Below are 15315 nucleotides of genomic sequence, written 5' to 3'. Positions count from 1 at the left end.
ATGTAAATGCAGTAGTTATTTCAGATCCTCATGAGTCCCACAGTCATCCACATGAGAGTCACGGTCACAGATCCACAACAAGCTCACATGATCATGGAGCAGACAAGCACACACACCAAAAAGTTGAAACAACAGGTATTTGTCTTTTAGATGTAGTGGTAGCTACAGTGATGAACATATCCAATAGATAAATTTACAGAAAAACACTTAAAAACAAAAGCTTTTGTACTTTTAATATCTTACTAGTTATTTCAGATCCTTATGAGTCCCAGAGTCATACACATGAGAGTCACGGTCACAGATCCACATCAAGCTCACATGGACATGGGGAAGACAAGCATACACACCAAGCTGAAAAGACAGGTATTATCTTGTTAAATGTAGCAGTAGCTATGTTCTTTAAACTCTAAATTAGTTAAATTTACAGCAAATACCTTTTGAAAACTAACAAGTTCATGCTCATATAAATGCAGTAGGAATATCAGATCCTCATGAGTCCCACAGTCATCCACATGAGAGTCATGGTCACAGATCCACAACAAGCTCACATGGACATAGTGAAGACAAGCATACACACCAAGCTGAAAGGACAGGTAAACATTTAGATTTTTTTGTTAATCTAGTGATGGAAATATGCAGCAGGCATATTTCCAAAAACAAGCCAGAAATGAAACATAATCAATCACAATCAACCATAGTCTTAATGAGAACATTGATTTTCAGACCCTCAGGAGTCTCCTGGAGACGTACATAAGACCCATGACACTCACATGCCACGTGGACATGTACATTTCACTCATGGCCATAAATCAACAATGTTCTCGGAGCACGAAGAAGAAAGGCATAATGAAGGTTTTTACTTGTTTTTTGAAGAAATAAGGCTCCTGAAACATGCAGCGTGTAATCTTCCCATGTGAGCTAAACATGACAATTGTAATAAAAGACTATTTGCTTGTGCTACACCAGCTCTGCATGAGTCTGAGGGAAAGCATGGCCACAAATCAACGACATCACCTGAAAGTGGGGGGCACAGGGAAGGTGAGAAGAAAGGTATATGTTTGATATGTTTATTTTTGGCATAAAATAAACCTGTCGCTGCTGATTATGGCATTTCAGTCTTCCATGTTTTGGAGGAACATACACACAACACTCATGGCCGCAGAACAACAGCCTCATCTGGGCATGGGCAGGTGGAGAAGGATGACCACAGACATGTTAAAGCAGAAAATGGAGGTATTTCCTTCTTACGTAATCATTCCAATGTGCCAGTGGATTTACAGTAGCTATAAACACTACATTACCTGTGATGCAGTAAAAGCACAGTAGATGTACTTTTACCACGAATTAAGCTTGGCAGCTAACAGAGGAAGGGCCAAATGGATCCAAACATATATCTCTGGAACTAAACAATTGCCTGTCGGTCAGCATGAGGCATAATGTTAAATCTAGATCCGGTACCAACAGTAGGGTCATGCTTTTTTATATTTTAGACATTAAGAGGTGCCAAAGGCAAGAAAAATAAACAGCATAAATGGTGAAGTAGAAGAAATGGGTTGTCTACAACAGGAAGGTAAATCTGACGTTGTATATTTATCACTGTGTTTAAAATAATGGAAATGTTGATCATATTTTCTTTAAATTACCCTCATGTCTCATCAGAATATTGTAGCTCTAATGTGAGTTTTGGCCTGTATTTTACAGTAATGTCAAAATTAGCATGCTGTGGATTTTCTAGCCGTGCCTTTTGCTCTCTGGTTTGGTAAAACAGCCTCACATAATCCGTGTCACATCGATATAAATGGATTTTTGAGTTGTTGCTCATTTGTAGCGCACCAAATCACTGAAAAACCTGGGAGAGGAGGAGGCGGTCATGAGAACGCAAAACATGCTTTCAGGAAAGAGGAAGAAGAGCAACACGAGAAAGAAAAAAGGAATAAAAAAGGTAGATTTTAAGTGTGACATTATAGCTCAGTGATTCATAACTGGTTGTGTAAATTTATCAAGGTTTAAAGTTGTAGGTTTGATTTTCGATCATTTCAGACAGGCTTGTTCCTGTGCATCCTGTGGGTGTTTTTATCGGGTTGCCAGTTTATTTAGTTCCTCCAACTGTTTTTGAAGTGAGACGTCCTGTCCTGCTCGGGGTGACCACTGCAATAGTTTTTGCATAAACGCAGCACAACAATATTATTAATTCAAATCTGAAATGACTTCATTGATGTCCAACCAGTTAGGAAACACTGCACGAGTAGAAGCGTTTGTCAGCTTACAGAAGAAAACAAGCCCCTTTTATCAGAGAATCTCTACCTCCTAATCCATTAGACCCCTCTGTAGTACTGACCCCGTCTTCTACATGTAAATGTAAAAGTGCTGTAGGAGATTGTAGCACAGCGAATGACAACGAGACGAATCTTAAACAAAGACTCCTTCATCCCTCAAGGACTTCTGAAACTTTTGAGCTCAGGAGAGCCCGAAGTCAAACAGTTATTTGGGGTCATATACGACGATTTCAGAGGTAAGAGACGTGTGATCCAAAGTACCAAACTGGACCATTTGAGGCTTGTGAAACTCTTTGTATCCGCTGTCATTTTTCTAAACTCTGAATGGTGTTATTATAGTAAAAACCCTGTGGAAAAATTCCTCCTATTGTGTGTTTTTCATCTGTTCATTTTGCTCATTCTTTCCCCCCGCAACACTCTCATGGTTGCGTTTGCTTTACCATTAAGGTAAGACTTTGCACTAAGCCTTCATGTTAAACCATGCCTTATCTGTCCATGCTGATTTCTATTTGTGTATTTATTTTTACTGTGTGACCGTTCTCCCTTTTCTCCTGATATCTGTCTCGCAGTGTTTACAATTCACAGTCGATCAACTCCGATAAAGCAGCATCTTGACTCATAACACTAATTTTAGGAACAATGTCCCGTTGCCTCTGTAGTCTGTGAAGTAATTGGCCATTTATATTTAATTAGGCAGGTCTCCCCCCACAGTTAGCATGGTTCCCTCAGTGCTGAAAGAGGCACTTTATGGTTCTCCTCTTGTTGGCTTCCTTTAAACCAGCTCATTAATATTTCAGCTGGCATCATCAACCAAACAATAATAAAATAATAATGTGATGGCTGATTAAACAGCTAAACTCCGGCTTTTTAATGTGCATTTAAACGTGTATTTGCATAAACATGCCTGGTAAACGCCTCTTTAGAGGACAGTGATGCCTTGCAGCACACTATTGCAGCCAACTTCTAAAGCTTAATAAAACCTTAATTAGGAACCAGCCTCAGCCAAGATAATTGTGAAGAGTGTGTGGAGCAACACCGCTCCACGTATCGCTGCACCCCCTCTGCACAATGCAGGGGTTGCACTAGTTAAAGTAAGCCTTTCATTTCTCTCTCTGTGCAATATTTATTCAAATTATTACATCATTCTTCCTTTTTTTTAAGTTTAGGGTTTAAAGTACAGAAAAGGTTCATATTTATCACACGGAGAGTGAAAACTGCAATCCGATTCTTTTGAAATAATTCACAAATTACAAAGGGAGAACCTAATTAGGAGGACTGACTGTGCACCACTTAATGAAAATAACATATTTAACTACGGAAATAAAACCCCAGCTGTGAAAAATTAAGACATTAGGACTGAGCAAAAAAATGCAGACCTGCTTGAGACACAAGTCAGTAATGAAACATCAGTGAAGAGTAAACACACATTCATCACTTTATAGACTTTATAGGTCCACATTGAAATTGACTGAAATATAACCATTCATGTCTCTGCTAAAGTCAATTAGCTGTGGCAGCCATCTTGAAAAGGGTTGGCTTCAAATGTTAATGAGTTGTAAATGTACAGCCAATGATAACTTTGAGAATTTCACTAAAATCTACCTAGTGGTTCATGAGATATTTTGCGAACAGACTGAGATAGTCAATGGCAAAGTTTTGATGAAAACATCCTGCGTGATCAGTTAGTACTCAGAGTACATTTTGGAAATTTTTATAGCTATTTTTGTGTTTGCCAAGCTTGCTTAATTGTGCCAGTCATCTTGAATTGGATTAAACCGGAATGTTAACCAGTTCTAGATGTGCATCCAATGATTACTTTCTAATAGTTTTTATTAAAATCCACCCACTGGTTCATGAGACATTTTGCTAATGGTACAGAAAAACTAAGACACTGCCACGAGTGGTGGAGAAGGAGGTGAACCCATAATGCAGACTCATCTCAAAAAATAAAATAATTTATTTTAAAATAAAAGAAACAAAAACAAAAGGCTGACAAGGCAGCACAAATGGACGTAGCAGACATGGGCAGGAGATGTAAGCGCAATCAGACAGCAAGGGAAATAGACAAACAAACCAGCACCTAAGTGGATGAGATGGTTTTAAAGACCGAGGGTAATTAGGTGAAGTGGGCACAGGTGAGCGATAACTAACGAGGAGCAGGTGGAGATGGGCGTGGCAGGAAAACAAGTGACTGCCTGAGGAGAAGTGAATAATGACAGGAAACAAAGACACAAGGAACAAGAAATGAACTAAGACAAGGCTAAACAAAGATAACTAACAAAAATAAACTCAAACTGAAACATGAATCAAAAACTCCAAATCCTGACACACAGGAACACACAGATACAGGCAAAAACATTATTGCCTTTTGCCCTTGATGGCAGGCAGTAATTAAACTTAAGCCTTTCAGACCAAAAACAGTAAAGATCCTGACAGGTTAGAAATTAAAAATATGTATAGTTAAGAAAATCTGAGATCTGATTAAAATTTAGTAAGGAGTAAATTAAACCAATAACTATGGGTGCATCAGGCTTACAAGAAGAACAACTGAAGCATAATAAGCAGAATTTCCATATGAAAGGTTGATCTGCTACAGTTTTAGTAATATCACTACTTTGTTAGGATTAAAGGAGCTGTGCTGGATAAAATATACTGTTAGGCCTAAACTGCATTGTATTTTCAATGCCATTGTAAGGCTAATGAAAATCGTTTTGACAGTTCACATGCAGTTGCTCTCCTGACCGCTAGACATTGCATATTCATCAAACATAATTATAAGTAATTATTCCAAGCATGAGCAAACAACCTTCTCGCCTTTGAGAAGAGGACAGTCTTACAGATTAGGGCTGCCCCAAATGCATCTCATTTATGTCTCTTTTTGTTGCAAATATGTTTATGATACTTATGTAGAGTATTTTAGTTCCCAGCTTTGGAGGAGAAGCAAGTTTTCTATCAGGATCAAACAGATTTCATAGTTTCATGTGCTGCATGGAAACACCTACTGTATGTCTCACCTCAAACTCCCTCCGTTATGATTTTGTATCTGGTCTCATCCAGCGACATAATTAAATTCCCAGACACAGTCAACATGGCCGCACTAGCATGCCTGCACACATACATATGCACACACACACACAGGATGGTGGAATTCCCTTCAGTAATCAGTGCAGCGCATCGAAGCAGACTCAGCAAACCTGTGAGTTCACTAATAGGGAGTGGTCTGTCTTTATTAAACCAATATAGACTGAGATGGGTGCCTAAGAAAACACACACAGTCATTCATTCTTTAAACTGATATATAGAGCCAAAAGTTCCTGAAAGGTCCTTTCCTGCTGTTATTCAGCAATCCACTGAGAATGCAACACTCTGCAGGATTCTTTTTAGTTCAACTATTGAAGAAAATTAAAACCTTGTGCCTGAGAACTAAATGGGAATGTGTCTCTTTTCTCGCAGACTGTGAGTGCAACGGCCACTCCAATCGCTGCAGCTACATCGACTACCTGAACATTGTCACATGCGTCAGCTGCAAGCACAACACCAGAGGCCAGAACTGCCAACACTGCAGACTGGGATACTTCCGCAACGCCTCTGCCGAACTGGATGATGAGAACGTCTGCATTGGTCAGTCTTTTGGGAGACAACAAGAGTGCACCAAGGAGGATGGCGTGTGTGTGTGCGTTTGTCTGCGTAGAGGCAGGATGTATGAGTTGTGTGTGCGCTTGGCAGAGAAGCAGACAACAAGATGCAGTACTTGTTTTTTTTTTAAATCAAGGCAACTCCTCATGGGTTGTTTTTAAGTGGAAAAATACTAGATCAAGCAAAAATCGTTGGTGAAATCTTAATGAACAGACATTCTGAAATGATATTTTTATAATTAATGGGAGTGTAATGATGAGATTTTATTAATGTGTTAACATTAGTTCAAATATCAGGCAGACAGCCAGATGAATGAAGAATGATCATACATTGACAACAGTTTTTAAAGTAAGCTTCGCAGACACCAGGCAGTCAGATATGTGTCAGTGTGTTGGGGACGAGCTGAATCTAGGGTTAGATGCTTCTCCTATAATAGTCATTCTTGTACAATAAGAACAGTTATTAAAATCTAGTACATATAAAAGGCCTTGCATGCCTTGAAGGAATGCATATTGCCCTCTGCCTTTCACAGAGTTTTAGACTTAGATCATCTTATGTTTAACATGAACTTAAATAAAGGCTGAAACAAGTTTTTCTAGTTTCATTTCTACTTGTTTTAGATTTCTTCGCTTTCATTCTGATCCTAAGCAGTTGTAACAATGTGTCCAGGTGAGAATTCTTCATTGTCTGAAGATAAAAAAATTTGTTTTGAGGCTTTTGCTCCAACACCTTGAAGCTACATGGACTACAATATGAATTAAATAAGCGCAGCACTGTTTACTGCTGCGAACACCCTTAGGCACCCTTAAAGCTGAAAGTCAGCACATGCATGATATCCACTTCACTGAAGTAAAGAAGCAGAACAATGAAAGACAAAACCGGTGTGTAATTTTCAGCCATACGAGCAGATAGCTCTGGTTATACATTCATGCACCGTGACTGTTTATTTGCTTTCACAGATTATTTTAAGTACATGTCTTAACGAGAGGTCATTCTGTGTGCATAGCTGGTAAAATGTGAAGCTGATTTGGATCCATCTGTATGTGAACTGCAGGAGGTTGGAGGGTAAACTCACCGCGGCCAGGGCACATGGGGCCGGGCTTCAGAGTCAGCACAAATAAGACCCTATTAGCTCATCTGCCAGCACATCAGCACACCGAGTGCAGCAAAAGAAATCATTTTAGACAAGCTTTTCTCAAGTTTGAAACACATTTTATCCAGCTCAACATTCTCAGCGTGTAAGCTTTTAGACTAAAATCATCTTATGTTGAGAAATGAGAGAGTTGTAGCCATTTTGGTCAAACTTTCATATTGCCATTATGTGCTTGCACTATCTTGCATGATCTGTTAGTCTCTTTGATATTTTGCTTACAGACAGACACACAAACACACAGATGCACAGACAATTACACAGTGTTTCCACAGAAGTGTTTTTGAATTTTGAATTTTACAACAATTTAAGCACTTTAACTTTTACATTACTACAAATTTAGCTTGAGCATATACCGAAATTCTCACCACTCGTAAAATATAGATGAATTGTGTGTGTCTCTGAAATTCTATCAGGTTTAGGTGGGTTTTTTTTTTTTCATTTTGTTGAACATCTTTGATCCAGGATTTCAACATGCTGCTAAATTATTCAGCACAACATAAAGACCTGAGCGTCTCCTTCGTTTTTTTTTTTCCAAACACACCCCAACCATCTTTCAACTTGCCTTTGAATTTAAGGTATCACGTAATGAAAAGAGCTCACACTTCTGTGCAGCTGAATCTGTTCCATCAACATCTGAGATACGTGGTAGCTTCTGACATAAAAGGACATCTGTCATTTTCTTCCTTCAGTCTTAGAAGAGAAGAAAGTCGGAGCGTTTTTTTTTTTTTTTTTTTTTAAGGCTTTAAGATGCTGTTGACAAGAAACCTGTGCCAGAAATTTCTCTAAAAGACTGTTAGTTTAACCTAAAGTAGATCTTAAGACAGTTTGTGTTGTGCTGCACAAATTGAGGAGGAAAAACAGGGTCTTAAAATACAAGATGAAATTTAATTACGAGTTTCAGTCGCAAAAGTTTTACAAATATTCCATTAAGTACTGCAAAGAAAGCTTTTGCGTCAAAGATTTTGCACAAGGTGACAGAAAGGAGGCAAAACACTGATATGCTGTAATTAATAACGCCTGCTGCTGAAAGGCAAAAGGTGAGCAATAATGTTCTTGCCTGAGTCTCTGTTCGTGTATTTCACAAAAATATTTCACCAACTACTGGACTGATTTTAATTAAATTTTTAAGGAAGTAATCATTAGCTGTAGATCTACAACTGATTCAAGGTTCACAGGTTCAAGATGGCTGCTACAGTCAAGTGACCTTAGAAAGCACAAAAATTACTTTAACCCGGTCAGTTTTAAGAATATTGAGCCAAAATTTGGTGTGGCTGTAGCTGAGAGTTATTCACACTGCGTGAGATCACACATAACAATATTTCAAAGGTTTGACCATTTCTCAACATAAGATGATCTTAGTTTAAATTTCTGGCATGAGAGATTTTGAGTAACATCTGGGTTATATGCATTCCTTCAATCAGAAAATGTTTAAAAATATATTCATGCAAAGAGAATTGAAGAAAGACCATGACCCCAGTTGTCACACTCAGTTTTTAGCAACTGCAGTCATACAAAGAGCTCATTTAAAACTGTGTTTTGCATGTATTAGTCAACAAGAAACATTTTTCAGTTTGCATAAATGTGTAATTCTACCAAAAAAGACAAGTAGTGTTCCAACTCTAGTGTTAAACATGTCTAATTCAGGTAGAGATCATATTTGTGCACAATTTAAGTTCTTTCTAAACAAACAGAGTCATTATCTCCTGACTAATATCACTGAGGAGATGTTAAAGAACTCAGGGAAGAAGAGACGGGAAGCTTCACACAGTAGAGAATTACACCATTTCTACTTTATAAAGCGCTTCACACATTATTCAGACTTGATTTTTCTATAGCACATGTCAAACTGGAGGCCTGTGGGCCAGATGCATACCTTGTTACAGCTTCTTCCAGGCTGCATGAAAATGTTTTCATTGTATTCAAACTGGCCCATCCTTCTTCTCATTTGGCTTAAAAACCTAGCGTAATTTGTACAGATCTCTCATGGCAATTATAATCGTCTTGGAAGTCATGAAGATTAGGTTTGATTTTTTCAGTAATCTTTGATTTTGATGTAATAAGAACAACAACAAACATACATTTGGGACTGATCAAACTCTTTATGATGAACTTCCAGACTAGAAAAAAATGTCACTTCATATTACAGCCTGGTCCCCCTCGGTACCAGTACAGGGTAATATGTCACTTTACAACACAGCTCGGACCACGTAGGTACCAGGTATGTTCCAGGTACGTACCCAGTAAGTACCAAGTATGGAACAGTACTCAGTATGTACTTACCAGTACCTGGTTCGTATTGTACCTGGTTAGTTCCAGCTATGATTTGGGCTCTGTTATGTATTAATATCATTTGTACTAAATTTCTTAATTCAATAAATATTGATCAAAAATTGACCCTCGGCTAAGACCAAGTTTTATATTTAGTTTGACGCATCTGATCTGTAGGAAGCAGAGCATTGCATTTCAAAAATGACAAAAAAAAAAAACATGAATCTATTACCCCATTAATTGTCAGTATTTATATTTGACTTAACACAAGTCCATGCCAAATCCTACCTCAATTTGATTTTTTTTTTTAAGTTTCTGTTTATCTTTGTTTTTCTCTTCCTCCGTTCTCCTCCTTTAGAGTGCAACTGCAACCAGTTGGGTTCTGTTCACGACCGGTGTAACAACACGGGCTTCTGCCAGTGCAAAGACGGAGCCATGGGGGCCAAATGTGACGACTGCCTGCCAGGATTCTACTGGAAACAAGGCTGTTACCGTGAGTACGAGCAGACCGATTTTCACGGGGGGCAAAAGGAATGTTCCAGCCTTTCCCGGACCTTTTCAAGTGTGCAGCCCACTTAACTTGTGCCGCTCCTAATGTTTTCTTTACTCACAGGGGAATAGATCATGTAGCTCATTAGAAGCATCAGCTGCTCCTTAAATTGATGACCCTGTCACACCTTAACCCCATTACAGAGAATCGCTTTCCTCCGCCATCTACCATCCAGTCAGGTGCCTCAGACTGAAGTAGACCCTCCGTTACACTTTCTCATGCATAAACTAAAGACCAGACGTGGATACAGTTTCACTTAAGATTCATTAATAATAACTGGGGACACTGTAATTAATATTAGCACCGTTTGTTTTAGGTTAGACATCAAACTCCAATGCAACGGAGCCAATTGTCTCTGGTGTAACAAGAAAAATAATTATTAGAACATGGATTTATTTCTTGTCGCACTTTTAGGTCAGGTATTTTTAAAAGTGCTTCTGTGTTGTTAGTCATGCAGCTTTTAGCATTTTAATGACGCTACTTGTTCCTCCAATCATTACTTAACAAATATCACACGTGCAAGATTTTTTTTTTTTTTTTGCTGGGTTTGGCAAAACATTTTTGGCTTGACCCTGGGAAAGTGCATGCTTAAAACAAAACAAAACAAAACAAAACAGAACAAAAATGACTGCAAATACAAACAGAAAAGGCAGGTGTTACTTGTTCTCGTCCCCAAGGGAAAAAAACAGTAGAATTTATCTTGCCTGTTTTCTTTCCCCCTCTTTGTTCGTACTGCCCTGAATTCCTCTATTCCGGCTGCATCTCCACTTCCTCTCTTTTCAAACACTGCCCCTTCCTTGTCTTTCTCTTTGACAAACATCTTTCCTGGATCTTTTTGAATTTTTTACTCCCCCACTATCCTCTCGCCACCTGTCATTTTGTCACATTGCTGCACGCTCCTGATTTCAAACTTCCTCGCACTTGCTCAATTACCTCTACAAATGTATTTACCTTTAATGTAATGTCATGAAGACTGATCAAAATTAAATCAAAGAGTAATAAACAAAAGCTGCATAAATTTGTTGTCATATCAGTGATTAGTGTATCCTTAAGGTAAAATTTTGTAAGCAAAATTTGTTAACAGCTGCCAGCTACCACGTGCATTTGTTTACCTATGAAAACAAGCAGGGCGCTCCACCACCCCGCTTGATTACTAATATTTATTCTTGACAGTTGTCCTACTCAATCTTTCTCTTTTCTTTTGGATTCAGTAGCAGATTCAGTCCTGTATTTCCACCTAAATGTCTTCTCCAAGATTCTACATTAGTTCAATTTTGCCATATTAGTTTGCTTACACAGACTTTGGCCAGACTAATGTAGGTCAATCACATGACTCAAGATTCCGTGTGGTTTTCGACTAATTTAGCCAAGATCTTTGTTTACATTGAGTGTGTACCTGCATTTCTGAATTTCATACCAATATATCTGAAAAAACTACTGCATTGAACTCCTTTAAACTGCACCATAGTTTAGGATATAGATGTAGTTTGCAATTAGCACATTCAATCAGCTCTTCCTTCCCCTTTGTCTCCTCTCACAGCTAACGTTTGCGATGAGGAGATGCTCCTGTGTCAGAACGGAGGGACGTGCTACCTGAACCAGAAGTGCATCTGCCCTCCTGAGTTTAAAGGAGTGCTGTGCCAACACTCGCGCTGCGAGGCGGGGAAGGACTGCAACAGCGCCTCCTCTCCGCTCCTCTCCATGGCCACTCTGCTGCTCTGCACTCTGCTAACCTACACGCTGGCCACGTTAACACACCACTGAGCTGCGAGAAAGCCCTGCTCAGACCGAGGAGTGTGTGTGTGTGTATATGTGGGACAAGATGGGGAAGACTAGTCAAGTTATGGACCCCATACCAAAAAAAAGGCACAGAATGGCACTCAATTAAGCACACAATCTCACTGAACACTACCTAAGCCCTTGCAAACACACATACACACACACACCTCACAAGACTGTTACGACACCGAGTGTGAGCTCAGGTGTGAGAACAGAGAGACACCTCAGAGACAAAAGATGCAGTTAAAGGGGAAGAAAATCCTACCAACCACTGTTCCCTTTACTCTTCAGCTGGAGCAATGTGCATCAAACCAAAAAGCATAAAAAGAACACTTAAATCACCACTGTTTCATTTCAAAGGGAATGGCTGTTGTAACCACGAGGACCTTTTTTTTCTTCTTCATGGTTGAGTTAAAGATCTCTCCTCTGTTAGACTGACAGCTAACATGTGTGTGTGTGTGTGTGTGCGTGAGTGCGAGTGTGTGGTCCGACTCTGTGAGGGCGAGACGTGTCGGCTTGACGGACGGGTCAAATGGAGCTCGTTTAATTCTGCTGCCGCGGCCTACATAGTATAATAACCAGGTTTCATTTGTGAGACTTGATTTCACATTTATTCTATTTCTGCTGCATTTTATTTTTTTGAAATTAATATATCTTCAGTCATTTTATCTAAACGTGCCCACTAGTAGTCGCTGAGATTATACATATTATATAATATCCAGGGGGTTATGAATTATATGGAAAAAATTAATAAATAGTCACTGTTATGGTTGTTATAGGAATGAGTGATTGTTGCCATACTTAACGAGATTTAATCTTCACACAATTATTCAGGAAGCAGAGTTTAACAGGTTTCAGCCAATCAGAGGTCTAAAGAAGAGAGCAAAGATGTGAATCACGTATCAATACTATGTGACATTATTTGAATATTTTTTGTAGAAATTATTTTTGTTTGAAGTTACAATAAATTATAAAAAAATTATGAAATGACATTTACAACTATTTCAAATGCGCATTTTATTACACTGATTGTAAAGCTTACAGTAAATATGACTGTTATTTGCCTTCTTGGTTTGTTTTTGTTATTCACTCACATCCTGTTTAATCCTGTTTGTTTCAAAAGTTAGAAAGGAAATAAGTTTGGACTAAAGAAAGATGCTTTAACTCATTCATGTGATTGTCACTTTGTACGAAGCGCTGCTCATTTTTTTACAAACAGATTATTTTATTTTAAATCCAGCAGTCACCATGCTGATGAGAAAATGAATTATTTCAGTTTCACAAAAGAGGGGAAAGAGCCTTTATGTCTGGAGATGAAGAACAAAAAAATTGGGCACATTAAAGCATTTTCCACAATTTGAACAACAAAAAAGTCTTGAGATAAGAGACGCTAAGACTAGTCATGCAAAGCTGTCTCAGACGTGTGTAAAAATGCTCTTTAAGATTTTTTTTTTTCAAAGCTACATAATTTAACAGAATCAGGTTGTTGTTTTTTTTCGTCTTCTCTGCTGAGTCAGCTGGAGTACACAGAGAATAAAAAGACAAATGCTGCATTAAATCAGGATACAGAGAACATTGAAGATAAAAGCTGGACTAAAACTGAAAGGAATGAAATTACTGTCCTGTTTCTGAGCTGATGGTAGCTGCATTACCAATTCTGTGTGAAGAACTGAATCTGGGAAGGAACAGCTTACCAAGGTGGAACACTGAGAAACCACTTACATCCACAATTTGTTGTGCTTCAAAGAGCAGGTAACACTTAAAGCCTCAAGAACGACTGAGACCCTTCACAAATATAAAACCTTATGAGCAAGGAGGACATTTGTATCAGATACTTAAAATACAGTTGAAATAAAGAACATGGCCCAAAGGCAAAAATCCATCAGGTCTAAATTCACAGACAGATAGCACATCTTATGCAGAAGCTACTTGGGATTTTACGCAACATTTGCAAAAGAAAATGTGCGCCTCAAACTGCACTGCTTAAATTAGTTTCATGGATACATTTAGAGAAAAGTACTTCACATCCAGAGGGAAACAAACAGAACCAAAAGTAATTATTTTAAAGGATAATTATTGTTCTTTTTGTTTCAACACAGCTTCCCCTGTCTGTAGACGCTGAGGACGAGAGGAGGGCGGACTTTTCCTGTGGGTAAAGAGTTCACAACCTTGTGGTCCAGAAAAGAAACCAAGAATCTGTTTTTTTTTTAACGTAGACCATTAACTTGAGAAGATGCAGTAATGGTCTTTAGAGCAATTTTAAGAACTCCTTCTGTACTTCATTCATTAAGATTCTTATGCCTGCTGTGTTTGTGACAGATGGTAATATTTACAGTGTAGAGCAGAAAGCTTGTGTAATGAATTAGGTCCATGAGAGATCAAGCATTCAAGTACAAAAGAAAATTCTGTTTAAAGAATGAATTTTAATTTACCCAGAAGTTCAAAATATGACAAAATTCTAAAATAATTCATTCCTAGGCCAACTAAATAAAGCTCAAATGTAAAAAAAAGAAATAGCTAAATGACCCCACCAAAGAACAAACAACATAACAGTGACACATAACAATAAATTATACAGCAAGTAGTCTTAACCAAATCACACAAATTGGTAATAGTGATGACTAAGGATAAAATAAACTAACAAAACCTAAAATCCCCAGAGCTGATAAGCCCTTAGTAGGGCCCTTTGACGGCAGAAAATCTAAGCCTTAAAAAAATCAGTGGAAACTCTTAACCAGTCACAATGCTTATCAGAAACATTTATCACTCTGATTCTGCCTTTATCAGAGCTGGAGAGCGGAATGAGTGGAACAGGCAGTTTGACCTGGCATCAAAACGTGATCAAATACGTATTCTAGTAAAGACACGTCACAAAGTCCTATTTTTGTCATTACAATGAGTTGCCTTTGAGATTTAACAGCCTTCAACCTTTGGTCTTGTCTTTTGCTTCACCAGGAAGTAGCCAGCACCACACCATGATAGCCCAAGAAGAAAAACATCATCAGCGTTCCAGAAATGCATCTTAAAGCCAAACAATGTTACAGTGTGTGCTCCATAATAGCATTGTAAGATTGAAAAATTAAATTAGCAAAATAAATTACCAAATTAACATTAAATTTTAATGGTTGACTGGAAGTTAGATTTAATTGTGAGGGCTAATGAGGTGGGAGTGTGATGAAACGGAGTGCGGTGTCGCCAACACAGAATAAAATCTAAAAAAAAACAAGTATTGTTCCTCATTTTTCATTAAGAAACTATTCAGGTCTGCTAATGATCTGTGCTTATAGCAAGAAAGACATTTTTTAAAACAAAAAAAAGCTACAAATTATATGTTGTAATACAAAACCAACTGCACAGGACAATCTCTGATCCACTGAAGGGTTTCGAGTGTACCATAATCTACACTGACACTCAGTAAATAAGACATCCTGCAGGAACTCATTATTAATTAGAATTTTAGGAACACTGTTTAAGTTTGGAAGTAAGTCTGTGTTTGAGGCAAACTTCAGAACAGCCTAATCATTATAATTTATTACAGTAGTTGATGAATATTCAAACCTAAAATCCGAAGGGCTTCCCCTCGGAGTATCTGAACACTTGGTTTATCATAAAAATAATTCCATGTTTGAGCTTCATCCATCTTTATAAAGAGC

General features: G+C 38.2%; 1 protein-coding gene across 5 annotated transcripts in view; it reads left to right on the top strand.

The window, feature by feature from the left end:
- The window catches only part of LOC108231021 (sarcoplasmic reticulum histidine-rich calcium-binding protein), an 80580-nt gene extending 67750 nt beyond the window's left edge, over positions 1–12830 (top strand). For all 5 annotated transcript variants that reach the window (XM_017407802.1, XM_017407806.1, XM_017407805.1 and 2 more), the window contains 11 exons: positions 13–135; positions 247–363; positions 474–593; positions 724–852; positions 967–1038; positions 1117–1233; positions 1829–1942; positions 2438–2512; positions 5730–5897; positions 9692–9826; positions 11424–12830. In XM_017407802.1, coding sequence (XP_017263291.1) covers positions 13–135; positions 247–363; positions 474–593; positions 724–852; positions 967–1038; positions 1117–1233; positions 1829–1942; positions 2438–2512; positions 5730–5897; positions 9692–9826; positions 11424–11647 — 1394 coding nt within the window. In that variant the 3' untranslated portion in view covers positions 11648–12830. The remainder of the gene's footprint in view (positions 1–12; positions 136–246; positions 364–473; positions 594–723; positions 853–966; positions 1039–1116; positions 1234–1828; positions 1943–2437; positions 2513–5729; positions 5898–9691; positions 9827–11423) is intronic.
- Positions 12831–15315: the final 2485 nt, after the last annotated feature.

This window comes from Kryptolebias marmoratus, linkage group LG14 (genome assembly GCF_001649575.2).
Source record: "Kryptolebias marmoratus isolate JLee-2015 linkage group LG14, ASM164957v2, whole genome shotgun sequence".
Lineage (NCBI taxonomy): Eukaryota > Metazoa > Chordata > Actinopteri > Cyprinodontiformes > Rivulidae > Kryptolebias > Kryptolebias marmoratus.
The sequence above is the reverse complement of the archived record's forward strand: the minus strand, read 5'-3'. Positions and strand labels throughout refer to the sequence as shown.